This window comes from Hylobates moloch, unplaced genomic scaffold, assembly GCF_009828535.3.
Source record: "Hylobates moloch isolate HMO894 unplaced genomic scaffold, HMol_V3 SCAFFOLD_17, whole genome shotgun sequence".
Classification (NCBI taxonomy): domain Eukaryota; kingdom Metazoa; phylum Chordata; class Mammalia; order Primates; family Hylobatidae; genus Hylobates; species Hylobates moloch.
The window spans coordinates 67,930,554-67,957,827 of NW_026652292.1; the positions used below are offsets into that span (position 1 = coordinate 67,930,554).

The 27,274-nt window shown below is 38.9% G+C and overlaps 3 protein-coding genes across 6 annotated transcripts in view; 2 read left to right on the top strand and 1 right to left on the bottom strand.

The window, feature by feature from the left end:
• The window catches only part of NCAPG (non-SMC condensin I complex subunit G), a 32,746-nt gene extending 20,107 nt beyond the window's left edge, over window positions 1-12,639 (bottom strand). The window contains exons 1-8 of one of the 3 annotated variants that reach the window (XM_032135500.2): window positions 12,412-12,639; window positions 11,188-11,391; window positions 10,469-10,697; window positions 8,621-8,766; window positions 8,261-8,345; window positions 6,205-6,397; window positions 5,576-5,725; window positions 259-399 (exon numbers count right to left, since the gene is read on the bottom strand). In XM_032135500.2, coding sequence (XP_031991391.1) covers window positions 259-399; window positions 5,576-5,725; window positions 6,205-6,397; window positions 8,261-8,345; window positions 8,621-8,766; window positions 10,469-10,697; window positions 11,188-11,391; window positions 12,412-12,522 — 1,259 coding nt within the window. In that variant the 5' untranslated portion in view covers window positions 12,523-12,639. The remainder of the gene's footprint in view (window positions 1-258; window positions 400-5,575; window positions 5,726-6,204; window positions 6,398-8,260; window positions 8,346-8,620; window positions 8,767-10,468; window positions 10,698-11,187; window positions 11,392-12,411) is intronic. The other 2 variants (XM_032135501.2, XM_058430332.1) reach the window with 2 other exon arrangements.
• A 6,598-nt stretch (window positions 12,640-19,237) lies between these two features.
• FAM184B (family with sequence similarity 184 member B) overlaps window positions 19,238-27,274 on the top strand; it is a 172,879-nt gene continuing 164,842 nt past the window's right edge. The window contains exons 1-2 of one of the 2 annotated variants that reach the window (XM_058430013.1): window positions 19,238-19,327; window positions 22,769-22,895. The gene's annotated coding sequence lies outside the window, so the exon portion shown is untranslated. The other variant, XM_058430014.1, reaches the window with a different exon arrangement.
• On the top strand, window positions 19,321-22,744 carry DCAF16 (DDB1 and CUL4 associated factor 16). Its single transcript, XM_032135517.2, has one exon. It carries the CDS (start codon window positions 19,586-19,588, stop codon window positions 20,234-20,236), a length of 651 nt encoding a protein of 216 aa, XP_031991408.1. The 5' UTR covers window positions 19,321-19,585; the 3' UTR covers window positions 20,237-22,744.

A 27,274-nucleotide genomic window follows, 5' to 3' on the forward strand; every position in this document is an offset into this window, starting at 1 on the left:
GAAAATGCTACTAGCCTTAATAAATCTAAACAGAAACTTTTAACCAAAAACTGCAATTTCATTGATTTACTCTGAGGAAATCAAACTAGAAATATAAATGTATGTGTATATATGGAAATGTGTAGAAGGGAAAAGAAAACTTTTTATACCACTTTAGAGAGCTAGGGTAAATATGTTTAGTTATATTGTAAAAGGACTATATTTCAATATAAGAAATTAGAAGGGCAAATTAGAATGAGTGTTAACATTTAGACATACCTTCCTCCTTCTTCACTGGTATCCAAAGACTTAATAATTAGAATCAATTGTTGACCTATGAATTCTTTTGTCATCAAATTTCCAATATAGGAAAAATCACCTCTGTGTTCTTCATTAACAACTGGAATGCTCTGGATGTAACTAAAACAAGCAGAATTAATAAAGTAGAATCTGTTAAGAAACATCAAACAAGAGTTGATTCCCACCATTAGGTCAGAAAAGGGCCATTTTCAGGTCATATTAGTCTAAATACATATCTATGCCATGTAATTTGGTCTACAAACTCAATTCTATGCCACTGTCATTAACTTTTGCACACAAACTTATTGATGAATCAAAAGAACTTGAAAATGTATTTTCAATAATGACTCAAATTTTCTATGGGAAATTTTCAAAAGGTACATATTTATGTCTAACTGATAACTAATTATTTCAATGTCACTAGCATTCCCCCAATTACAGATGGTCCAACTTAAAATTTTTCAACTGTAGGATGAGTTTATCTGAGAATTAAACTCATTTGACTTATGACGTAGCCCCACTGTAAGTCAAGAAGCATCTATCAAGTTCTGAATCCCTTGCCCAAAAATCCAATTAGTCATAAAGATCTAATCTTCAGCCAGGCACAGTGGCTCACACCTGTAATCCCAACACTTTGGCAGGCCAAGGCAGGTGCATCACAAGGTCAGCAGTTCGAGACCAGCCTGGCCCAGATGGTGAAACCCCGTCTCTACTAAAAATAGAAAAAAATTAGCCAGGCATGGTGGCTACTGTAATCCCAGCTACTCAGGAGGCTAAGGCAGGAGAATTGTTTGAATCCAGGAGGCGGAGGTTGCAGTGAGCCGAGATCGCACCACTGCACTCTAGCCTGGGTGACAGAGCAAACCTCCATCTCAAAACAACAACAACAAAAAAGATCTAATCTTCATCATGCCTAATTATCATTCTTTTATTTTAAAAAATTGTAACAATAATTATGCAAGTAATCCATGAACACAATTATCTTTTTTGAAAAAAATCAGAAAAATAGAAACAATTTCACAAATTTTTATTATTCTTTCTTAGGAACCCTACTAATCTCTGTATACACCACCACTATAAGCTACCTTTTATTTTAACTTTTTATTCTTACTACAGACATCACCACCCAGACTAAAGCCCTTCATAATCCTCACCAAGAAGGCTGTATATTCAGTAGCCTCTGCTTTTTGTGTGGAATAAAAAAAGCTACTTAAAAGCAGAACTAAGAGTTTAAGCTTAGACAGCGAAGTGCCTTTAAGATGGAAGTAACATGAAAAACAATCCTGATCAAAAATGTCATTTAAAAAATGTTGCCGGGCACAGTGGCTCACACCTGTAATCCCAACACTTTGGGAGGCCGAGGCGGGAGGATCACTTGACATCAGGAGTTCAAGAAGAGCCTAACCAACATGGTGAAACCCCATCTCTACTAAAAATATAAAAATCAGCTGAATGTGGTAGCAGGCACCTATAATCCCAGCTACTCAGGAGGCTGAGGCAGGAGAATTGCTTGAACCTAGGAGGCAGAGGCTGCAGTAAGCCAAGATCACGCTACTGCACTCCAGCCTGGGCAACAAAGCAAGACTACGTCTAAAAAAAAAAAAAAAAAAAAAAAGAAACAAAAAGTGAACAAAAACCAAGTTACAGAAATTGTGGTATAATATATAATGAATGAGTATACTCTCATGTATTACAAAGTGATGACCAAGAGTAAATAAAAGCTCATAAATTTCTGGCCACGAGATTAGGACTTTTAAGACATCAGCCACCCCTTGGGTTCTAGTAGGAAATTAAGGAAAACTACACTACCGATAACTATCAAAATCAACCAATCAGTAGAGTTACTCTTTTCTGACAGGCTAAAAGAAAACCTTCATTTATACTCATCTTTGGATCTCTTCCCACTTCTCCAGCCCAGCTTTAGCAAAATGCATAGCATCTTGACTGAGTTTTTTTTTTTTTTAAGTAAATTCAAACAGTTGTTTAATTAATAGATTAAAAATCCTCAACTGCATAAATACAACTTAAAACTGACCCACCAATTTTAGTTACCATGAAATCCTAACCATTTGTAAAGACATTTATTATAATGAAGAGACCACTCAAGAAAGTATTTTAAAGTCCAAGAATTTACATTTAAGATGGCTTTCAACAAATTTTGTTGTCCCTTTTACTTATTCTAATTTGATAATCCTCATTTCCTCGTTTGCTCTTTAAGTGAGCACCTCGGTTAACCAAAATTGTTTCACATCAGAGTTCTCAGTCATTGAATCTACTGCCTAAAATATACAGTATGCCTGAAAATATATTCCTGAGATTATCAGGAAACAATTTTTCAATTTAATTTTGTTTCTGTACTCAAGTATACTAATCCCATCTAGTCATGTTGCTCCAAAAAGACAGTCATTCTATCTTTTAGGTATTCTTTTTTTTTTTTTTTGAGGCGGAGTCTCGCTCTGTCGCCCAGGCTGGAGTGCAGTGGCGCAATCTCGGCTCACTGCAAGCTCCGCCTCCCGGGTTCACGCCATTCTCCTGCCTCAGCCTCTCCGAGTAGCTGGGACTACAGGCGCCCGCCACCACGCCCGGCTAATTTTTTTTTTGTATTTTTAGTAGAGACGGGGTTTCACCGTGGTCTCGATCTCCTGACCTCGTGATCCGCCCGCCTCGGCCTCCCAAAGTGCTGGGATTACAAGCGTGAGCCACCGCGCCCGGCTCTTTTAGGTATTCTTTCAACAATCACTAAAATAAATTTCTGAAAGTTTTCTTCTTTTTTTGTTTTTTTTTGAGACAGAGTCTTGCTCTGTCGCCCAGGCTGGAGTGCAGTGGCACGATCTCGGCTCACTGCAAGCTCCACCTCCCAGGTTCACGCTATTCTCCTACTTCAGTCTCCCGAGTAGCTGGGACTACAGGCGCCTGCCACCACACCCAGCTAATTTTTTTGTATTTTTAGTAGAGACGGGGTTTCACTATGTTGGCTAGGATGGTCTCGATCTCCTGACGTCGTGATCCACCGGCCTCGGCCTCCCAAAGTGCTGGGATTACAGGCGTGAGCCACTGCGCCCAGCCGAAAATTTTCCTCTTTAAAGGTGAAGAAAATAAGCCGATGAGGTTAAAGTTACTTATTTCAAAACTCAAAGACTGAGTAACAAAGGAAATGTTAATCCCTGACCTTTCAGAAGGGAAGAATCAAGCTTTTTACAAGTCACCTTCTGATGCTGTCCTTGAGGAAAACTCCTCCCCCTTTATGTCATTTAAATATTTAACATTTCCTCATATTTTCTTGTATTTTCACTACCTTCTACAAACATCTTTTATATTAATATATATTATTAAACTTTGCCACAAACTCATTCCTTTTGGAAACATTTCAACATGGCCCAAACAGCATTATAATGAATTCCCTAATTAAATGTCAAAGTCTGAAATAATTAACATTAAATCGCTCATTATATTCACACAGGTTCTTCATGATGTTAATATGGGCTTGAGCTATAGTTTCCTTATTGGCTCACATTTGAGATACTTATCCTAGATTTAGGATTTTTGCAGGGGAAATTTAGAGGCATGCACAGCTTTGCTGCCTAACTTTTATGTGAGATCATTTTAAACAAAAGCAGAGAACCATTATTTCATACAGATAATTCAGGTCCATAATTCCTATTATATGGAAGCTTTTTTAAAAAAATACATCAGGCTGGGCGCTGTGGCTCACGCCTGTAATCCCAACACTTTGGGAGGCCAAGGCAGGCAGATCACGAGGTCAAGAGATTGAGACCATCCTGGCCAACATGGTGAAACCCCATCTCTACTAAAAATACAAAAATTAGCTGGGCATGGTGGCGCGTGCCTGTAGTCGCAGCTACTCAGGAGGCTGAGGCAAGAGAATTGCTTGAACCCAGGAGGCGGAGGATGCAGTGAGCCAAGATCACATTACTGTACTCCAGCCTGGCGACAGAGCAAGACTCCGTCTCAAACAAAAAAAGCATAAAGTTAAAGTTAAAAACCTACATACCAATATCTATCAAAATATACATATATTATCCTTTGGCTTAGCAACTTATTTCTTGGAATTAACCCCCAAAAATCCCAAAGATACCCAAACATGTAAAGGAAATTTAACATACTTTTGCTTTTATCAGTGAAAAATGGAAACATCCTAAATGTCCATCAACAGAGGAATAAATTGTTACCACCATACTATGGAATGATATGCTGTTAAGACTGTAACAGTATCTATTACATTATATATACACCAATATATAATGATCTCAGGTATCTTTTTTTGGAAAAAAAAAAAGTATATACACAGTGTTATATTTTTAAAGAAACCTGTACTCAAAAAATGTATATAAATGCAGAGAAAGAGGTTTGAATATACACCCTATATTGTTTAGCTGATAATTCTAAGGGTTGCTAGAATATACACTTAGTTGTTAATCAATGGGATTGAGGAAGTAGGAAATAAAAGGGGGAATTCCACATTTTTATTCGTTATATCTCTGTATTTGAATTTTGACAAGAATGCATTCATGTTTTTCTTGTATAATTTTAAAGTGAAATAAAGTAATCCAAATAATTTCTTAAGAGGTATAATTATGGTAATCCAAATTGTTTTTTAAAAAGGCATATTTTGAAAAAACTTTAAAACATGAAGCCAGATAGTGTTTTTAATAAATAAAACTGGCCACAAAGATCTACACTGTGAACTGGAAAACAATGGTCCATGCATCAAATCCAGCCTATTACCTGTTATATAGCTTGCAAGCTAAGAATATTTTAAATTTTTAACTGATCATTTTTTTAAATTTCTTATTTTGTTAACACATAAATATTAAAGTTCAACTATTTAGTGGCCATAAAAGTCAATAAAAGTTTTATTGAAAAACAGTTACTTACATTGTCTTTGGCTGCTTTTACAATACCATGGCAGAGTTGAGTCATTGTGACAGATGGTATGGCCCACAGGACACTAAGATATTTATTATCTGACACTTAACAGAAAATGTGTCAACCAATTTCAGAAATAATATATCATCATTATCAACTTCATGCAGAAATGGCCATAATCATATCTTAACAGTTTTGAAGAAATGATTCTAAACATAGTGACTTGCTGTTTCAGTATACAGACCAGCACAAGATATTCAAAAAGACTCGATGTGTATAACTATCCCTGCATGTATAAAAAAAGGATTTTTAACATATTCACAATCAAACATGACTTTGAGGAAGGCGACTGGGAGGTGACACATGTAGCAACACAATCATTCTCCAAACTAAAAGAAAAAAAATTTACCTCAGTAAATAATCTGCATATACTACAGGCTCTGGCAAAATCTGCTCTAAAAATTCTTCACCTTCATCTCCTTTTGATTTCAAATATCCACAAAGGGCACACCAATACAAAGCAATTTCAGGAGTTAATGTTTCCACTGGAATCAATTTCCTTCATTTAAAAGAGTGTAAGAGAAAGCATGATCTTTTTATCATTAAAAATTGAAGAGCACAAAAATGAGAATAATAAGATTGCTTTAAAACCACTACACTATCCTTTCAATTAGAGTCATTAATGTATCCACATAAAAAGGAATGAAGAAACTTAGAACAAAAAAGAACCAAATAAGCAAACATATACTAGGGGTGCATGTTGCTGGATTTTCTCATGGTAGGCTAATTCAAAAATCAAAGTAAGAAACTGAAGGGGGGAAAAGCATAGCTAAAGTAGATAGTCTACGATAAAGTTATGAGTTCTTACACCAGGAGGAGAAAAAGGAAGGATAAAAAGATATTCATCAGACTAAAAGAAAACAAAAGAGAGGTAAGATTAAAGGTATTAATATAATCTTAAGCTATGGGGAGGAAAAAAACAAATTAATTGCATAAGTTAATCAGTATTACATTTCAAAGAATGAATCCTTTATGTACCTGCCATCATTGTTTTTACAGAGTCCCACCAGTTCACTGAGAGGAGTTATTGAAAACAAGGCATTGAGAACAGAGACTGCCACTTCAGAAGAATTTTCTACATCCAACCGATGAAGCAACTCTAAGATATTTCCTTCAGAGAAGCGTAACCAGCCTTGAAGAAGATGCTTCTGCATAGCTTGTTTCACAGCATCTATTGAGTCATTTGAAACATAGGTGAACAAAGGCTCCCTCTAGCTTCCATCTCTTGTATTTTGTCTGTTTTAATTAACAAAGTCAGTATTTACAATATATACACATTTGAGACAGAGTCTCGCTCTGTCACCAGGCTAGAGTGCAGTGGCACGATCTTGGTTCACTGCAACCTCCACCTACGGGGTTCAAGCGATTCTCCTGCCTCAGCCTCCCGAGTAGCTGGGACTAAAGGCATGCACCACCACGCCCAGCTAATTTTTGTTTCACCATGTTGGCCAGGATGGTCTCAATCTCTTGACCTGGTGATCCGCCCGCCTCGGCCTCCCAAAGTGCTGGGATTACAGGTGTGAGCCATAGCGCCCAGCCAACTAAGCATATTAAAGGGAAAAAAAAGAAGTAGTGTGATACTGCAAAAGTCACTGTGATGGTCACTTACAAATAAAAATGGAAAAGGCTCAGCACCAAATACCATAGCCTACAAAAATATCTTTACATTCCTTCTCCCCAGGTTCAATGGGCTTCAGGTGTTAGCCCAGAATATGTAATAGCTATTATCTCACTTGTTATCTGATTTCATCTATTACAGGATTGCTATTTGCAGTAGTGAACTATACAAGCACACGTCACTGAACGAACCTTAGTCTTAGCTTTTAAGGTCATCCTAGTGATTAGTCCTCTGACAATGTTTTCAAACTCAAGTCGGTTTTCTAACTACAGCACAATAGAGCCATCTTGGCCTTCTCATGAGAGTTAAAAATTTCAAAAAATATCATTCCTATAAGCAGATTCTCTCAGGCTCCCCAACCCCTGGGCCACGGACTGGTACCAGTCTGTGGCCTGTTAGGAACCGGGCCACACAGGAGGAGGTAAGCCGTGGTCTAACGAGCATTACCACCTGAGCTCTTCCTACTGTCAGATCAGCAGATGCATTAGATTCTCTTAGGTGCAGGAACTCTATTGTGAACTGCGCACATGAGGTATCCAGGTTGCGCACTCCTTATGAGAATCTAAGTAATGCCTGATGATTTGAGGTGGAATAGTTTCATCTGGAAACCATCCAGCTCGCCCTCTGTGGAAAAACTGTCTTCCATGAAATCGATCCTTGGTGCCAAAAATGTTGGGGAACACTACTCTAACAGAAAAAAAAAAAAAATAGAAAAATTATACTGGTCTGACCATTCCTAATTGTTGTTTCTGATACACAGAAAACATTCATACCAAGGTATACACATAAGGAACAGCATTTTTTTTTTTAAGGAAGAGAGAAAGGGCAAATAGATCTTTTCCTACTTCTGACATGAATTAGCTCTACAGACTTAAGTATTGTTTCCTCCATCTGTAAAATACAGAAAGGGTGAAAGAAATAAGCTCTGCTCCTTCAAAATACCAAGATCTTGGCTGGATGCGGTGGCTCACGCCTGTAATCTCAACACTTTGGGAGGCCGAAGCAGGTGGATCACTTGAGGTCAGGAGTTCGAGACCAGTCTGGCCAACATGGTGAAACCCCATCTCTACAAAAATATAAAAATTAACCAGACATATTGATGTTCACCTGTAATCCCAGCTGCTCAGGAGGCTGAGGCAGGAGAATTGCTTGAAACTAGAAGGCAGAGGTTGCAGTGAGCCAAGATTGCACCACTGCACTCCAGTCTGGGTTATAGAGCGAGACTCTGTCTCAAAAATATATATATATCAAAATCTTTAGCCCTATGTTTTCTATATAATACATCAAGATAAATTTCACCAGGTTCATGGGACTGACAGGCTTACTTGACCTGATTTGACACTCATTTCTTAAACCTTGTTAAGTCTGACGTCAAAATCTACTAAAGTTTTGCATATACAAAGTTGTTTATCTTACCTGATCTGTCATTAAGACCTTGTTGAAGGAGCATTACTCTCTGAGCAATGGACATAGCTCTCATATGAACCTTTTCAGCTAAAACCTTAAAAATAATTTATAAAGATGGTCATTAACCTCAACACAATTTATAGATTTCATAAGAATATCACCATCTTAGAAAATTACCCAGAATCTCCAAAAGAAATTAATACCTGGTAACACACTTAATACAGTAAGATTCTACCTAAATTACCTGTGTTCTCCATAAAACTTCAATTGAAGAAATTATTACATGCCAAGTATTTTTCAAAGGCACTTTAAGAAAATGGCTTCTTGTCCTTTAAGAATATGCCAGCACAAGACATTGAACTTATTTACCTGATAAGCCAGCTTTCTGACAGCCTCTTTCACATCCTTGGTGCGCCCTACAATTTTTGGCAAAGTCTTTGCTGATGGTGCAATACATGATAACACTGCCCGTCTAACTTCTGGATTTGAATCATTTTCAATCAAAGTAGCATATGCTAAAAATAAAGCAATACATTTTAGTACTGAAGAAATTACTTATTTAACTATAGTCATAAAATAACGCATATTTTGATATTTTAAAATGCCTTTAATATGACAAAGATAGGCTGGGCACGATGGCTAATGCCTATAACCAGCACTTCGGGAGGCCAACGTAGGTGGAGAGCTTGAAGCCAAGAGTTCAAGACCAGCCTGAGCAATATAGCAAGACCCCTCTCTCTACAAAATAATTTTAAAATAAAAAATTAGCTAGGCATGGTAGTGGCGCTTCCAGTTACTTAGGAGGCTAAGGTGGAAGGATCACTTAAGCCCAGGAGTTTGAGGCCACACCTCTGCAATCCAGCCTGAGTGAGAACCCATCTGTAATAGAAAGTAATGTCATTTTTTAGTCTTACACATTTTAGTTGAACTTTTTTTTCCCACCAACTTCCTTCTTTTTCTTTATTTTGGAGACAAGGTCTCACTATGTTGCCCAAGTTGGAGCCAAAGTGCTGAGATTACAGGCCTGAGTCACTGCTGCGCAGGCCACCAACTTCTCTTCTAAAGACACAAGGGGGAATTAGTCAACGGACTGGCTCTAAGACCAAAAGTGAAAACAAATAGCCCTAAAAGTCATGGGAAATTCATCATTAAGATTATGTCTGTGCTACTCCTCAATATTTAAGAGAAAGCTTAATATAGCAGACAATTTATTTTAAACTGATACGGCTTTATAATGGCCCATTATTTTGGTTTTTTAAGGAGACCTAAAAGGAAATATTTTTTGGTTTTATTCATTGAAACAAACCCATTTCTTATATTTAAATATATTTATCTGTACTTCTCACATCTTTCCCACCTCAATTATTAAGTACGGGTTGACTATCAAATACCTATGTTTTACACAATATTATTATGGGTATCTTTTAACACCAGAAAAAATACCAACTACTATAGTGATAAATATACCAGTGATTTAAAACTGGTAACAGGGACAAAGAGGACAGAAGAGTGCCTAAAACATACCTAGGCATATATGGAAAAATGAAATACAACTATCTTTATGACGGCAGAGGTAAGAAAAAATTCCTTAAAAAAGAGATGAAAAAATACGAATCATAATGGCAGAGGTTTATATTTTTGACAAAAAAATTTCTGTTCAAAAAAAGATACTCCAAAGGGAGTGAAACAATGATACCCCAATGAGCCACCTACAATAAGAAGAGATCTACAATTCATATAACCCAAGGATTTCTTTTCAAAATATATAAAGAACGCAAATGAATTTTTTAAAATAGTATTTCAAATTAAAAACCCAATGAAAAAATGGGCAAAACACAGTAACAGGTATTACATAGAAATATAATTGGCTGCTAAATATATACACATAGTATGATTTACACAAAACGACAGGAAAACATTAAGATAGACATGTGATTTATGTAAAAATTTTTTTTTTAATTTAAGTAAGAGACTGATTAACCTAAAACTGAGGATAATAGTTACTTCTGAGGGACAGGGATGCAACTGGGATAGGATGCAAGTACTGACTTTTTTTTTTTTAAGCTGGGTGCTTGCTACTTAGGTTTGTTTTTTAATCTGAATCATATATTAATTACCTATACTCTTCAAATGTATAGACCATAATAAAAAATTTCAAATACTGAAAATTTAACAAAATCAACAAATCTGAAAAAAGATTTAGGAAACTACACACACCATTAACCACTGGGCATTCATCATCCTTGGGATCCTGAAGTCGTGAAAGCGCCAGAACTGCCTGTATTCTCACATTTGGAATCTTATCTTTCAATCTAATAAGCATGGCTTTATTAATTTTATCAAACACATCATCATCAATCTGAGCATTTTCTGGCATACTTCCCAAAAGCTTGTTTATGAGCTGGCACACTCTAAATCTCACTGCATTGCTGTTTGCTTCATGAGACTAGAACAGAAACAAATCAAAATTTATTCATAGTCACATACCACTCCCAAATAATTAATATTATCTGAACTCTATACATTTGGAATGCAAGAAGTTACAACAACAATTCATTTCCTGAAGAGAACCTACAATGCTACCTTGGTGCATATGTATAGCAAATATATATTTTTACAGTCTCAAAATAAACAGTCTGAAAGAAGTCTTTGCTAAGTTATATAGTCCTCTTTGTAGAGGCTTCTAAAATACAGAACTCATTTAAAATAAACATAGGAGAACTGGCTTAAAGAGATCATTAAAAATTTAATGCTGGAGTTAAAGTCCACTTTTTAATCATAATGATAATTCTAATATTTCCTATAAAAGGTAGACTCATTCAGTTTTTTTCAATCACTAGATATTTCATTGTCAAAAACACACAAACTCCCACGACTCTTTTGAAAGTAGCAAAATTTTCTAAAATCCCTCCCCAAAGCTATAATTTTCATAGTACCTTTAAGAGAAAAGTAAACAAATAATTTAAAAGGCCACCATCTTCCTCTTCCTCATCATCTTCCATATCTGATTGGTGAAATGAGGTAACAAACTTTGCTGCAAATTCTATTACCCTCTCCACAGCTGGTTCACGTTTATAGACCACCATAACATATTTAAGGTAATGAATGAACTCCTCATGAAAAACTGTTTTATCATCCATCTGAAAGACAAAAGAAACCCTTCATAAACTGCACCGATAAAAATCCTTTATTCCCAACATCTCCCTAAGACTGATGAAAGCACTAGCCATAATAATGTAGACAAATTAAAATCTTTATTTAGTAAACACTTAATTATCCAAACCAGCAAAAGGGCAATCAATTTGCATGAATTTCTCTCCAGGCTATAATGGGAGTACACAAGCTTGACTTTTGACAGTGAAAAGATTCCTCTGATATATTTTTTTCAGTATCTTTGAATTCTCAATACGCCTTTAGTACCACTACGTTACAAATACGCTTCTTCAACAACCCAAAATCAATACTGGCTTTTATAGTTCTCATATTCAAGCCTTCCTATCACTAGCAGTTTCTTTATGAGATAACTTGCACGTCCTATCTCAGATCCTCAAAGCCCTGTGATGTTTACTTAGAATTTTTCTTGGACCTCAAGATAACTCATCTTCCCCAAATTAATTGTTCTATTCTTCTCAAGGTTCCACTCAAAATAAACAAATAGTATGTACATAAATAAGAATGGCCAGGCCCTAACGAATAATTTGGTATTTAGTGATTGGATTCAAACCGTGGGACGAGGGTAGAATCATTTGACGGTCGGCAGGGAGCGATGACCCCAGAGGCAACGACCACTGAACCCCCGCAAGCAGGAACCACTCTGCGGTTCAATATTTGATGTCTGATCGCCCCGGTGTTCGTAAATGTTTCTCTCCACGTTCACGATCAGACTAAGGAATAACGGTCCACGCCGCCCAGAGGCTGGGGGTGTCGGCTCAGAAAAGCCAAGGCGGGGTCCGTGTGAACGACGCCCAGGCTTTGGAGTCTTTCTGGCCTGGGCCCAGGCGACCTCGGGTAAGTCCCTGACTTCTCCGAATCTCAGGTCCCTATGAAGTGAGTCGCGAAGGTGAACAAGGCTGGAGTCACGGTGCGCAGAGCCCGAGGGCCCCCGAGGGAGGGTGGGCCGGGGCGGGCGAGAGGCGGCGGCCGGGGCCGGGCGCGCTTACCGTGCGGTAGGTGCGGCTCAGCGCCACCACCAGCTTCGCCTGGTTCTGGTGCGGCTGCTGCGCCAGCCGAAAGGCCTCCTTAATCGACAGCAGCCTCCTTTCCGCTCCCATGGCTCTGGAACCCTGCCGGGACGAGTCCTGCTGGCGCTCGGCTACAGCCTGCCCGCCCGCCAACCCAGAGGCAGAGCTCTCCGCGGAGTCTTCTCTGACAGCCCCCGGGAGTATTTACCGCCTGAACGTTCAAATAATTCCCGCGAGAGGGGGAAATCCCGCGAGACTGCCGCAAAGGCTTTGGGAGGACAGAGCGGGAAGCGATGGGTCCACCCACCTCACACCCCGCGCTTTGGGCGCATGCGTCTAGGTTCAACCTTGACCAACCGTTTTGACGGAGGGAAGTGGCGTTTCTAAGGGGGAGGGGCCTTGACTCGACCGGAAGTGGCGTCGGCGCGGGAGCTGAGCGGAGTGGCCTTACCACCGGAGGGGAAGGGTTGCTGGCGTTAGGCCTAGCTGAGTCGTGCGGCTGAGCGTGAGGCTAGAAAGAAAAAGCGATCCTCCAAGGGTGAGAACGGGAGATCTGCCGAGGATAACAACCTCCCTTGTGGCCGAAGGGCGGGGAATCCCCACACGAGGGCTCCGTTTCGAGAGACTGCGACAAAGGAAAGTTCGTAGCGCGTTCCGGAGGCCCGGCCACCTCTGAGAAGGGAGACGCTGCTGGGTCCGCTGAGCGGGGCGACCCGAGGTTAGTGGAGACGGATGCGGTCTTTTGAAGACCTTAGTCCCTGCCCTGGTGAAGCCGACTGCGAGGTTCCGCAGGGCGTGCAGGCAGCCCGGGGATCGCTGCGAAGGGGGATGGCGGGCCAACTTAGCTGCTGCCGTTTCTAGATGTGCAGCTGTGGAGGCCCTGTTTACGAGTGTGCATAAGGACAGTGTATTAAGGGAGAACTCAAGAGAATGGAAAGGTCTTTCGGGTAGTGGTTAAAATAAAGAAGAGTAGGAACTAGTTTTTTAAATTTTAAATGAAATTAGACAGAACTTCTGTTGGATCTCAGGATGCACCATCCAAAAATAGGACTGTAGGAGACCAAAATATGCCACCCTACAATATACTTCTAGGGTATATTTTGAGCTGGTATTCTGATAAAATGCAGACAGGAGTCGCTCTGAAAATCTGTCCTGTTGTGAAATTTACATCTACAGAGGAAATATGCATCAGTAAAGGATCTGTATCAGGAAGAGGGCAGCTCTGCGATGATTTTTGTTACCTGGGAGATCGTATCTGCATACCAAGACAACTTTTATTCACCATATATTTCCTCCCCTCACCTTTCCACAACTTTGTGGCCACCATCCCCCAGAAAGCCGCAAGCCCCCATTTCTTGAGTAGCGTAGGCATGATGCTGTATAATCTTCAATCATCTGGCCATGGTGGGACTCCTCTGCGTATGTAATTAAGTACGGGGTTTTTTTCTTGTTAATGTCTGTGTCAGGTTAATTTGTAACCCAGCCAGAGAACCTAGGAGGATGGAGAGAAGCCGTTTTTCCCTCTCCTACACCTCAGTAACCTACTGCCAGCTGAAGAAATAGAACATTACTAAAGCCACCTGTACATGTTTCTCCTTTTGAATTACCTGCCCTCTAAAGAAGCAATGGATTTTCTGAATTTACTGTTAACTTTTACCATGCAGATTTTTATATATTAATGACATATTTTAATATATTAATGACATGAATAAATCCCTGAATGAGGATATTGTACTATTTTGCATGTTTTAACCATTAAATGAATAATTACATGTGCATCTGGCTTTTTTCAATCAATATTGCTGTGGTTCATATTGATATGTTAATAATAGTAACTTGCACGTAATTAACCTTTATTATGTGCCAGACACCATTCTAAGCACTTTACTTCGTTTACTGCTTACAAACCCTGTAGGATAACTTTGATCTTCTTTTATATGGCACAGACAGGTTGCTATAGTACTCCATTGTATTAATATGCCATACCTTATCCATTCTCCTGCCTAATTCCTCAAACTTTGTAGATATTCAACTGCTAGTTAAGAATGTGGTAACATTTGTGTTGCCCATAATTTTGCTTTGTGACGTTTCTAATATTTGTTTTTATTTTTATTTTGAGACAGAGTCTTGCTCTGTCGCCCAGGCTGGAGTGCAATGGCGCGATCTCGGCTCACTGCAACCTCTGCCTCCCGAGTTCAAGCGATTCTCCTGCCTCAGTCTCCCAAGTAGCTAGCTGGGTTACAGGCATGCACCACCACGCCTAGCTAATCTTTTGTATTTTTAATAGAGACGGGGTTTCACCGTGTTGGCCAGGCTGGTCTTGAACTCCTGACCTCAGGCGATCCACCCGCCTTTTCCTCCCAAAGTGTTGGGATTACAGGCGTGAGCCACCGCGCCTGGCTAGTATTTCTTTACAGTATTCTATTTGGCTGTCTCACCAACAGAGACATCACACCATTTTGTCAGTTACACAAGAATGAGACATCTGGCCGCCAGAGGTCAGTCTAACTATATTTTGGTTAGGTTTTTTTTTTTTTTTTTAATGGTTAAAGCCATGGGGGTAGGGGTTCAGTATTTTTTGATATTATAATCTGAAAATATTTTTAGAAAGTGCTAGATTAAATTTAAACAACATAGTATACTGCCTTAAAGCTTACATTTTTCCTGACTTTTGTACTGTGAAACAGAACAAAAACAATTATGGGAAAGTAAGAGCCTTTTTAAAAATTTTGTGAGTAACATAATAACTGAAGTATAGCCAATTAGTAATCTCACAGGTGCAATCTGGTTGAAGTGAAAATAGTAAAAATATTAGAGGACAGCACAATTAAAAGCCAACAGCTTCTCCTGTCTCAGTTTATAAAGACTTATGGGTCCACGACAAAGAATGAATGCTCGTTTTCAGATTGAACAAGGTAATAGTACTATAAACTAAACTTAGAAGTATTACATTGTTTCTTCTTAAAGATAAAGTTATAAGCAGTTTCCTTTATATTGCTGTAGTAGCGTCATATATGTTGATCCTGCCTTAAAAAATTATCTCATTTGTCTTTGTCTAACATTACCAAATCACCAAGATATAACTTGGAACTGTTCTCTCCCTGGAGTAAAATAGAACATGCTTGTGGTAGTTACTTACTGCAGGCCTTTGCCATTCTCTGATTCTTTCAGATACATTTACTGAGCCACTCATATATGCCAGACACTGTGCTAGGAGTGTGTGAAAGCCAGAGAAATACTCATTAGAGGAAAATTGCTGACCTGAAGCCATGCCATATGACCTTATTAGTACAACTCAGTGTATTTGATAATGAAAATGTTCACTGACTTTGATTTTGGAAATCCCCCCTACAGAGTAGCATAAACCAGACATTGATACTGTTTCTTTTCTCATTTAAAGCTACGCCTTTAAAGGCCACCCATGTTGCTGTATATACTTGGAATGTATTTCCACCACATTTTACTAGTCTGCTTCTCCAGCGATAGGAACCTAGAATGCTTCTAATTCCTGTCATCACAGATGTAGCTTCAGGGTATATCTTCATACATGTTGTTCTTACGGGAATTTCTTTGCTATCTATGCCCAAAAGTAGGATTGCTAGATCATGAGATGTGCAAATAGTTTGCCTAAGTAGTGCTGCCGGACTGTTCTTCGGAATAGTTACTCCACTCTGCAATCCCACCAGCAGTGCCAGTTCCAAAAAAGAACTCACTGACATTTGGCGTTACCCAGCTTTCTTATTCTGCCAAACTGATAGCATAATGTGATCATATTGTTCATGCCTTGGGATTTTCTCTTCTATAATTTGGGTATCTTTGTCCTTTGCTCATTTCTTTAATGAAGTTGCTATCTTTCTTAAAAATTGATTTAACTTTGTCCTTGGTATCTTTAGTTCAGTCCAGAAATGATTAATTGTGATGTGATTAAATTCATTTTTTGGTCTGGTGCTTTATGCTTTTTTGTTTAAGAAGTCTTTCCCTGGCCTCATTTCACAAAGATACTCTGTATTATATTTAACTAACTATATAGTTTTACCATCCCCATTAGCTCTTTAATCCATCATGAATCCTCCCTTATACATGTCATTATATGTATATGTATTATATGGTTTTACTTTCCATTTTTTTCTTAACCCTGTTCTTAATTTTTTCTTAATTCTTATTCCAATACAGTTTTACTTTTTTTCATATAATGAGCCAGTTGTACCAATAATAAGTACTAAACATATCCATTCACCCTTAGTTTATGTGCCAGCCTTATTTTATATTACATTCCCAAATTATATATAGCTCTGTTTTTAAGCACTGTTCTGCTCTATTGGACTATTGTCTGTTCTTAGTGCTAATCCTACCCTATTTTAATTTATGTGACTTTAGTCATAGGACATACCTTGAAGAATAGGAACTCCCTTACTCTTCTGTTTAAACAGTTCATTTGGCTATATGTGGAATTTTATTCTTTCTATATAAACTTTAAGGTTTGTTTATAGAGTTCCTTAAAAATTTGATTGGAATTGTATAAATAGGGAGAAAGTTGATATCTTTATGATATTTGTTCCATCCAAGAGCATGGAATGTCTGTATTTTAAATTATCGTCTATATTGTTTATTAGGTCTTGTATATTAATGATTAGTTCCAAGAGCATGGAATGTCTGTATTTTAAATTATCGTCTATATTGTTTATTAGGTCTTATATATTAATGATTAGTTCCAAGAGCATGGAATGTCTGTATTTTAAATTATCGTCTATATTGTTTATTAGGTCTTGTATATTAATGATTAGTTCCTAGGTTCTTTATAGGATTAGGTTTTTGTTGTTTGTTTTTCCTTCTGTGAAATGTCTTTATATATGGTCTAGTTAGTATTGCTGGTATAAAAGTTAACAGTGCCTGAGTTGAAACACTGGCCCTGTGACTTACTAGATGAATGGCTTTGGTCACGTAACTTAATCCACAGGTAAGATGGGGACAATAAAAGTACCAACTTTTAGGGTTATTAGAAGAATTTTAAAATAGTTAACATTTGTGCAGTTACTAGAGTAGTACATGGCAAATAGTGTTATATAAGTAATTAAATTAATGAATATTCATAGGTTAATCTCAGATCAGGAACCCTGTTGAACTCTTAAGAGTTTGTATGGTTTTTTTAAATTGGATGATATCATCTGTAAGCTAATAGTTTTATCTCTTCCAATTCTTAACGTATCTTTTTTCAAAAAGAGAAAAACGTTGATTAGGACTTTCAGTACTGTGTCAGACAGTATCAGTCTCAGTCAACATGGCCATCTTCAGCTAATTTCACTTTGTTTTTTGTTGTTGTAGAGAAGAGTCTCATTCTGTCACCCAGACTAGAGTACAGCAGTATGATCATAGCTCACCATGCAGCCTCCGACTCCTGGGCTCAAGCAATCCTCCTGCCTCTGCCTCCCAAGTAGCTAGAACTAAAGGCACACACCACCATGCCTGGCTAAATTTTTAAAAATTTTTTGTAGAGACAAGGTCTTGCTATATTGCCCAGGCCGGTCTTGAACTCCTGACCTCAAGTGATCCTCCACCCTTGGCCTCCCAAAATGCTGGAATTACAAGCATGAGCCACTGCCCTGCCCCTGACTTCACTTTTAAAGGAAATGTATCTCATCTTATTCAGGATAATGTTTGCTTAAAACTTTTGGTAGATAACCTTTACCAAGTTGAGAAAGTTACATTCTCTTTCTAGTTTGGTAAAAATGTTTTGTTTTGTCTTTTAAAGCATAAATACATGTTGGTCAGGAACTAACAAAGGTCATCCACATTCAATAAAATTATCTTTTTTTCCTTTAGTTCTGGCAACTTACACATTTTTTTTTTTAATTTGAGCTATTCTTACTTTCCTGGGATAGGCCGTATTTGATAACATTATTTTTAATGTACTATTGGATTCTGTTAAGTGATATTTAGGATTTTGCAAGTGAAGTGAGCCTGTACTTTTCTTGTTTGGTTCATCTCTAAGTTTGGAATTTATTTTTATTATCTTTATAAAAGGAGCTGGTCAGTTTTCATGCTTTTTTCTTTTTTGTGGAACAGCTTATATAGAAGTGGTTATAGGATCACAACTTCTGAGGTCCCAGCAAGAGTCCTAACATCTAGCAGCTCTACCACCAGGACAGGCCCCCTAAAACTAATTCCAACAAGCACCTCTGAAGGTAAAAAAAAAAAAAAAAAAAAAAAAAAAAAACCTTTTATAGCTGTCTATTTGGAGTTTGGGGCATAAGGGATCAGCTTTTGCAAAAGTGATTTTCTGGGCTAAAACTGCATACAAACTGGCCCAGTTATGTACCAACAAAGAATAAAATGGCCCCAGACTTTCCTTCCCAATACTGTGATTGTAAGAGGTATTACCAACAGGTAAATTGGCCTAAGCCTGTGAGATAGAGAGGGAAGAGTCTGTAAGACTTCTTGCTCAGCATTTGTTCTGATTTTAGATATCCTGAAGTTAAGTAGGCAATAATGTTATCCAGTGCTTTCAGGCTTTAATATCATGTCTCTAGTCTTCTCATTCACAGGTTAAGGCTACCTTTCCAGATAGTCCAACAGCTAAATCACCAGTTTCCAAGGGCATTTGCATCACCTATGGAAAGCATCGGATCCTTACACACCAGATGTTCTTGACAGCTCATCCCATCATTCCCCCCTGCACAAAAGTTGCTATACCAGCGGACAACCAAGACAACTACTGAGCTGCTTTTCATTGTCAAGTAGATATAATATCACTGCCAGCAAAACAGCACAAAAAGTGTCTCTTCACAGTAGCACTACCAATTGGGACTATGCTAAGTAAATCAGCTTGCCTAGATGAGGACCCCTTCTATTCTTGGGTAGCCAGGATTTGAAGGAGATACTCTGACCTGTGCCACTGGTAAGTGACTAATACTTTTACACACTGAACTGGTCCTGGAACTGAGATGTCTTCTTTGTAAGTGAAGAATTACAACATAATCTTGAAGAATGGCACAGTGGTGTGGGCCGCAAGCATACTTTATGTGTGTAATGGACTGAAAGACAAATTAATCTTGGCGAAAGGATTTTTCATCTCATTTCTATTTGCCAGTGTTAGTCAGTGTTCTGCTGGCTTAGATTATTACCTTTTTCTGGTTCCTTACTCTGTTTTATTCTGATGGGTCCTAGAAATCCCTCTCCTGACCACTTGTCAGAATCAGAAAGTGAGGAAGAAGAAAACATTAGCTACCTAAATGCGAGTTCTGGGGAAGAGTGGGATTCCTCTGAAGAAGAGGACTCTATGGTACCCAACTTATCACCTCTTGAGAGTCTTGCCTGGCAGGTTAAGTGCCTTTTAAAATATTCCACAACTTGGAAACCTTTAAATCCTAATTCCTGGTTGTATCATGCTAAACTCTTGGATCCAAGCACACCAGTCCATATACTTCGAGAGATAGGTCTAAGACTCTCCCATTGTTCCCATTGTGTCCCCAAACTGGAACCAATTCCTGAATGGCCCCCTCTGGCCTCTTGTGGAGTCCCACCTTTTCAAAAGCCTCTTACAAGTCCCATCCGGCTCTCTAGAGATCATGCCACTCTAAATGGAGCACTGCAATTTGCCACCAAACAGCTAAGCCGAACATTGAGTAGAGCCACTCCCATACCTGAATACCTAAAACAGATCCCTAATTCATGTGTTTCTGGGTGTTGCTGTGGCTGGCTGACTAAAACAGTTAAGGAAACAACTCGTACTGAACCCATCAACACTACTTATTCTTACACTGACTTCCAAAAGGCAGTTAACAAACTCCTAACTGCATCACTGTAAAGATCTGCCATTTGCTCTGATATCTCTGATGTTGCTAATTGAGAAAGGGGTACAAAATTAGTCATTACACCGCCCACTAATGCCTTCTCAGTCAAACTCTCTTATGCCCTGGCAAGCCAATGAGGCTACCCTTTGACAAACCCTATGGATAAAATGATAATATCAAGGCCAGGCGTGGTGGCTCACCCCTGTAATCCCACCACTTTGGGAGGCTGAGGCAGATGGATCTCCTGAGGTCAGAAGTTTGAGACCAGCCTTGCCAACAGTGAAACCCCATCTCTACTAAAAATAAAAAAAATTAGCCGGGTGCAGCAGTGCACGCCTGTAATCCCAGCTACTCGGGAGGCTGAAACAGGAGAATCACTTGAACCCAGGAGGCAGAGGTTGCGGGGAATCAAGATTGTGCCACTGTACTCCAGCCTGGGTGACAGAGCGAGACTCAGTCTTAAAAAAAAAAAAATGGAGAATTAGTTAAGGGGACCATATTACAAAAGATAGTTGAATATTCTTCACGACTCACTTCTCACCCTCCCCACCCCAATTTACCCTGCCTTTCTGAATGGCTTTAATGAGATATCTGGTTATTAATGAAGAAAAGTAGACCACCACCCCTTTTGTGATCCAGCCATTGTTGAAAGCAAGAAGTTAGCTACCCACAATAATACCTTTCTGAGCATACTATTCTCTAACATGCATTTCTATGGAAGTAGTTGAATTAAATTGAGTAACTACACAAAGGAAAATGGCAGGGATATGAATTTCCTTCCCAGCTTTTGTATAGATGTGCCTGCATATGACACTCTTCAGGGTTCCTTTTATTTTTTTCTTTTTTTGGGGGGGTGGGGGCAGGGAGGAGTGCAGTTTTAAGCCTAGCCTATACTACAACAAACTTATTATGGTACTTAAAATTACAGCATGAACGTTCTATATCAAAGTCTCCCACCAGGCTGTCTCTGGCTAAATCAGCCTATAAGATCATCCCTTGGGATTAAACAAACACCTGTTCTGTAGGGAATGTGTTTCCTGAATCTTGGTACTCGGGCTTTTGTCAAGAGTAAATAAAACACGTTTCAAAAGATGAATGGAAAAATGATTAAGAGGGCATTTCTGCTTTCAGTATTAACTGCTAATGGATTAAAATTTTAATCTGTATAGCATTTCCTGGAGTAAAAGTTCAAGTATTTTCCACATCCATTGCAAACTTTTCAGGAACCCTTCTAATTTTAAAGAAACTTCTTATTAGAAAATCTCAGCCTAATACAATCTGAAGTTAAGAGTTTTAGCAGCATTGTTTTTCTAAGTAGATTTAGCTATAGATTTTCTTCTGACCAAACAAGGAAGAGTATATGCCCTTGTAAATGAGTCTTGTTTATTTAAATGAGTCAAAACATAGAAATCAGTATACGTAAAATAAAATGCATGAGACTATTAAATCTTTTCATATACTCTACAAATAAAATTAAATCTGTGTGTGGTCTTGGTTGACTGGACATCTAAAGGGAATCAGAAAAGAGATTGTGAAAAGTATATATATATATATATCCTCTTCATTATTTTAGTTTTGCTTTTTCCTATTTTCCATAATTAAGTGCTGTTTACAAAGTGGCATCAAAAAATTGAAGCAGGCCAGGCACGGTGGCTCACGCCTGTAATCCCAAGAGTTTGGGAGGCTGAGGCAGGTGGATCACTTGAGATCAGGAGTTCGTGACCAGCCTGGCCAACATGGTGAAAGCCCGTCTCTACTAAAAATACAAAAATTAGCCGGGCGTGGTGGCATGCGCCTGTAATTGCAGCTACTTGGGAGGCTGAGACAGGAGAATTGCTTGAACCTGGGAGGTGGAGATTGCAATGAGCCGAGATCACGCCACTGCACTCCAGCCTGGGCAAGAGCGAGACACCGTCTCAAAAAAAAAAAAAAAAAGGCAGTTAGAAATCACAAATTGTGTAAATATATAGCAACTTTAAGAAGAGAGAAGAATGCTTATAACCTAGTGAATATTTCTGCTGAGCCTTAGTTGTCTTGTCTAAAGGAAATAAAGAGGGAATTGTAGAATAAAAGTATTTGTTAGTGGAACTTATTGACCTGAAACCGTATCATATTGTTAGTGTAACTGAATGTATCAGAAATTGTTCCTATGTAGATATTCTGTGAAACTGGTTTCTAAAATGTTACAGGAAACTGTTTGCTTTTTTTCTTTGTTTGTTTAAGTGGAGGTGGGAGGAGTAGGGAAGAGGTCTGCATATTAAAATATGTTGATGTTTATGTGTTCATAATATGTTCCTTTTTCTCTCTGTGTGTGTATAAAAGTGCCTTGCTCATGAATGCATTTTTGCTATTCACTTCGAAAGGAAGCCTTTCCCCAGCTTGGCAGCTGAATAAACCAGTAGCTTTGTACATACTGAACAGAGTATGGTCATTTGTCCTCAACAAATGAAATAGATCCTACTTTGCTTAAGGCATATTCTACATTCACTAAGTACTGAATAGAGTTAATAGATACAGTACCTGAATCTATATATTATGTCTGACAGGAGATGACTTGGCGTCTCTAGAGAAGAAACACACTTGAAGAAGAAAATGTCTGATACTCAGTCAAGATGCAAAGTCAGCTTATTTGTTTATGTATTTTAAGTAATTCCAGGTTGCACAAAATAACAGGTACTTAAATAAGCCTTAAGTTAACTTTTTGTGTGGCATAAACGCTGGGCTTGGGAATGAATTTACTACCTTTGCACTCCCTATGTTGGCTTCTGGTTAAATGCAGTCACCATAATTAGGATAAAAAGATGAATTTATCCTCTATTTATAGAAACATTTATCAAAGGAGTAAGGAAACTATTTCTAAACCAGTAGACATTAACTGTCTTACTTTCTCAGTGCAGATAGGCAACTTTTTTTTTTTTTTGAGATGGAGTTTTGCTCTTGTTGCCTAGGCTGGAGTGCAATGGTGCAATCTCAGCTTACTGCAACCTCCACCTCCCGGGTCCAAGCAGTTCTGCCTCAGCCTCCCAAGTAGCTGGGATTACAGGCATGTGCCACCACGCCGGGCTAATCTTGTATTTTTAGTAGAGACGGGGTTTCTCAATTGGTCAGGCTAGTCTCTTAACTCCTGACTTCAGGTGATCCACCCGCCTCAGCCTCCCAAAGTGCTGGGATTACAGGTGTGAGCTACCATGCCCAGCCATAGGCAACATTTTTATTAAAACAGTCCAGATACCTTGAGCCTCAAAGACCATAATCATGTCTTTTGATCCCATCTGCTTCCTAAGAAAAGGAAAAAATCCATATACATGCATGGCAGGAGGGCATATGATAGGTCCCCTCTAGGGGATAGAAGCCCTTCCTGCTGGGCTTTCTATCACACCTGTCCATACTAAAAAAAAAGTCTCTGATGAAAATGTTTTGATATTACTGTAAATAGCTAAAGCATTTAAAGACTTTAGAAGTCACTTGGGTTTTTTCTTATGCGTAAATTGGCTTGCATCTGGCTTTCTACTTTTGCCTCCAGTGTTAGAGAACATGTCTTTTGGAGCAGCCTGTTAGTTTTAAATATCTCTTGTTAGAAATTTAGCCATTCATCCAATACTGCTATGGAGAAGTGCCTACTCTAGTGCAGACACTGGGAATGCAAAACTAAGATTACTACACATAGGAAATTAGTTTTAAAATATATGAACCTACATATTACCCCAAGCCATTTCTGCTATCTAGGGTCATATTAAATAAACCTAAACCCTAATCCATATGTTGGCCCTTCACATATTGAAAATAGCTCATAGTGGAGAATCATATAAAATAATTGAATGGAGCAGCCATCCAAGTGTAATGAAGATTCATGTGGAGGGCAGACTTCAATTAAACCCCCACAACGGATACTCAGCCAAGGAAATGGGGAAAATATATAGATATTTTGTATACAGATTTAAATTATATCTGCTAATCACAAGGTAGTGGCACAAAGATCAGGGCCAAAAGTGTTTTGCTTAGGTAGCTAGGATATATAGGACAGCCTGAGAAGTCTGGATAACTTCTCAGACTTCATGAGATAACTGTACAAGCTGGTAACATATCTGTCCGCCAGTGATATCCATTGGACTGAGGGAGTTACATTAGCTGGACCAACCACAAGTACTTCTATGTCAACTTGCTGTTGCTAAAAGAAAAATATGATGTGTCTCAAATAATTTTAAGTAAAGTTGAGTTAATGACTACATATTTGAGTCTGCTAATTTCATGCAGTTTGCCAAGCTCTTCCTTTCAATTAGCAGCAGCAGTGAGACTTACTATAAAAGTTTGCAACTGAGACCAAGAAATGGAAAGGATGAGGATATACCACAGTGACCTGACACTTGCTGGCTTCCCGTCTTCTGTGAGAGCTATGACCAGCTATTCTCAATGAGCTGTGGAAAATGAATGCCTGTTTTTTGGTTGTTTTTTTTTTGACACAGGGTTTCACTCTTGCCCAGGCTGGAGTGCAGGGGCATGATCTTGGCTCACCGCAGCCTCGACCTCCCAGGTTCAAGCCATCCTCCCACCTCAGCCTCATCAGTAGCTGTGGACTACAGGTGCACACCACCACACAGGCCAATTTTTGTATTTCTTTATAGAGACAGTTTCACTCAGGCTGGTCAGGAACTCCTGAGCTCAAGCGATCTTCCCACGTCAGCCTCCAAAAGTGCTGGTGTTACACTGGTACCTGGTTTAAAAAAAAAAAAATGGAAAATAACAGTGTAACAGGAAGACAGCTATAGGGTTATTGCTTCTAAACCGTGGAGTCAGTTAAAAATATTAGCAACAGTTTTAAGTTGAATCATAAAACAGGAAGTTGACTGGAATTTGGGCAGTTTATTTAGGAAGATGATTATGACACATGATATGAGAATTCCTGGGATCATTAGGGGAGTTAGGCTCTATATAACAATAATCATTCAGAAGGGACTCAGGATACTGGTTAGCTTAACAAGATTAAAACTGACTTCCTAGTATACACATAAACCAAGCTAGTTTATCAAATTAGCAACAGAAACCAGATGAAATTCCTGAAATGAGTGTTGCAGTTAATAAGGAGCTGGTACTATAGTTTTATTTGGGGAGAAATTGTTAAGTTTGGGTTAACTGCTCAGCTTATGCCTAATATTACCCTTCCATCTATGGTATCAGCTGTGGGACCTGACACTCCAGTGCATCAGCTGATGGTTTTGGTTTACAATAAATCAATTAAGCAATGGACCAGTAGGGGCAACTTCCTTTGAGAGGTACCAAACAAGTGGAAAAGCCCAAGGGTGTGGCCATCTTCCATCAAAAAAGACCCTAGATGGGCTTTCTGGTTGCACCCTGAGTAACCAGAATGGCCTGATAGAGTGGCAGAGCTCTGGTGAAAGAAGGGTGCAGCCACAACCTGAAGAATTCTAATTTCTGAATCAATTGAAGGCTGGCATTAATGTTGGCCACAGACAATGCATTCCATGTAGACTTACTGCAAAGCGTGTTATATGATATTGGTCCCTGTCTATCTATTTGGTACTTAAGTAGACTCCCATGGCTTGAAAGCTTTGGACCAGACCCCAGTTTCCTTCTTTGAATGCAGTTTTTCTATGTTGTCACATCCCACTTGGAACACGTTTCTTTAAATGGATTGGGTTGCCAGATTTAGCAAACAGAAATACAGGACACCCAAATACATTTGAATTTCAGATAAATAATGAAATATGGCACATATACTGGAAAAAAGTTATGGTATTTATCTGAAATTCAAATGTAGTTTCCTGCATTTTATCTGCAACCCTATAAATATGTTAGTGGCATGGATTAAGCTTGGGTTTTAGTCTATATAGTTGTTCCCAGGAACTGTCTTGACTCTTTCCAGTACGTGTTGTTTTCTTATGTCTAAGTAATTGATTAGTAGCCAGGAGCAGTGCTGGTGCACACCCGTAGTCCTACCTACTCAGGAGGCTAAATTGGGAGGATTGCTTGAGCTGAGGAGTTTGAGGTTGCAGTGGGTTATGATCATGCCACTGCACTCCAACATGGGCACCAGAGCAAGTGCCCGTCTCTAAAATAATAATATTTAATAATAAGAGACGGGGGATGAGGAAGGCTCACACATAGTTGACCCAAGTTGTATTTCTTATATATTTATTTATTTCTTAGAACTGTTGTTGAGTGTCAGAAGAGGAGGCCCAATTGCAGATATGAGACTTTATAGGAGACACATGGTATTTAGCTAAAATAACCACATAACCATTACAATATTTGCAAACACAAATTTTTTAAATGCTGTCTTAACAGCAGGTAGTTTGGGTTTGTGGTTTGTTGTTGTTGTGAGATGGAGACTCGCTCTGTTGCCAGGCTGGAGTGCAGTGGCGCAATCTTGGCTCACTGCAATCTCCACCTCCTGTGTTCAAGCAATTTCCCTGTCTTGGCCTCCTGAGTAGCTGGGACTACAGGCGCGCACCACCACGCCCAGCTAATTTTTTGTATTTTAGTAGAGATGGTTTCACCATGTTGGCCAGGATGGTCTCGATCTCCTGACCTCATGATCCACCCGCCTCAGCCTCCCAAAGTGCTGGGATTACAGGCGTGAGCCACCGCACCTGGCCGTCTGTGTATGTTTTAAGCAGTTACTTTCTCTTCTTTACCATGAAGGGAAAGTGTATCACTCTTAAAAAAAAAAAAAAACTTGATAGGTAGCAGTTATGATAGCCATTCTTCATCACAGAAAAGGTTCACAAATTTGGAACACCTATCTTTGCCTTCCAGAAACCCCAAAAGACCCAAGGATTTAAAGGCACAACAAGGTACTCTGGAAGGTGGGAGTAATAAAGAAAGTTGAATTTTTGCTCTTCCTTTGTAGGCAGGCAGCTATCTCTCTAGCAGATGACTGAAGACTTGTTGTCTGGAGAAATTAAACCAAATAGACTTAGAACTGAGGACAGGGGGAGGATGGTAGTGGTAGTGATGTGCTATATGGAAGACAAAATGATTGACAGAATGTGAATATTCTGAACATTATGAGCCTCCAGTCCACTTTCTCCACC

Bases quoted from the DNA above. Each gene is read 5' to 3' on its own strand.
- DCAF16 (XM_032135517.2), top strand. From the start codon at position 19,586: ATGGGTCCTAGAAATCCCTCTCCTGACCACTTGTCAGAATCAGAAAGT.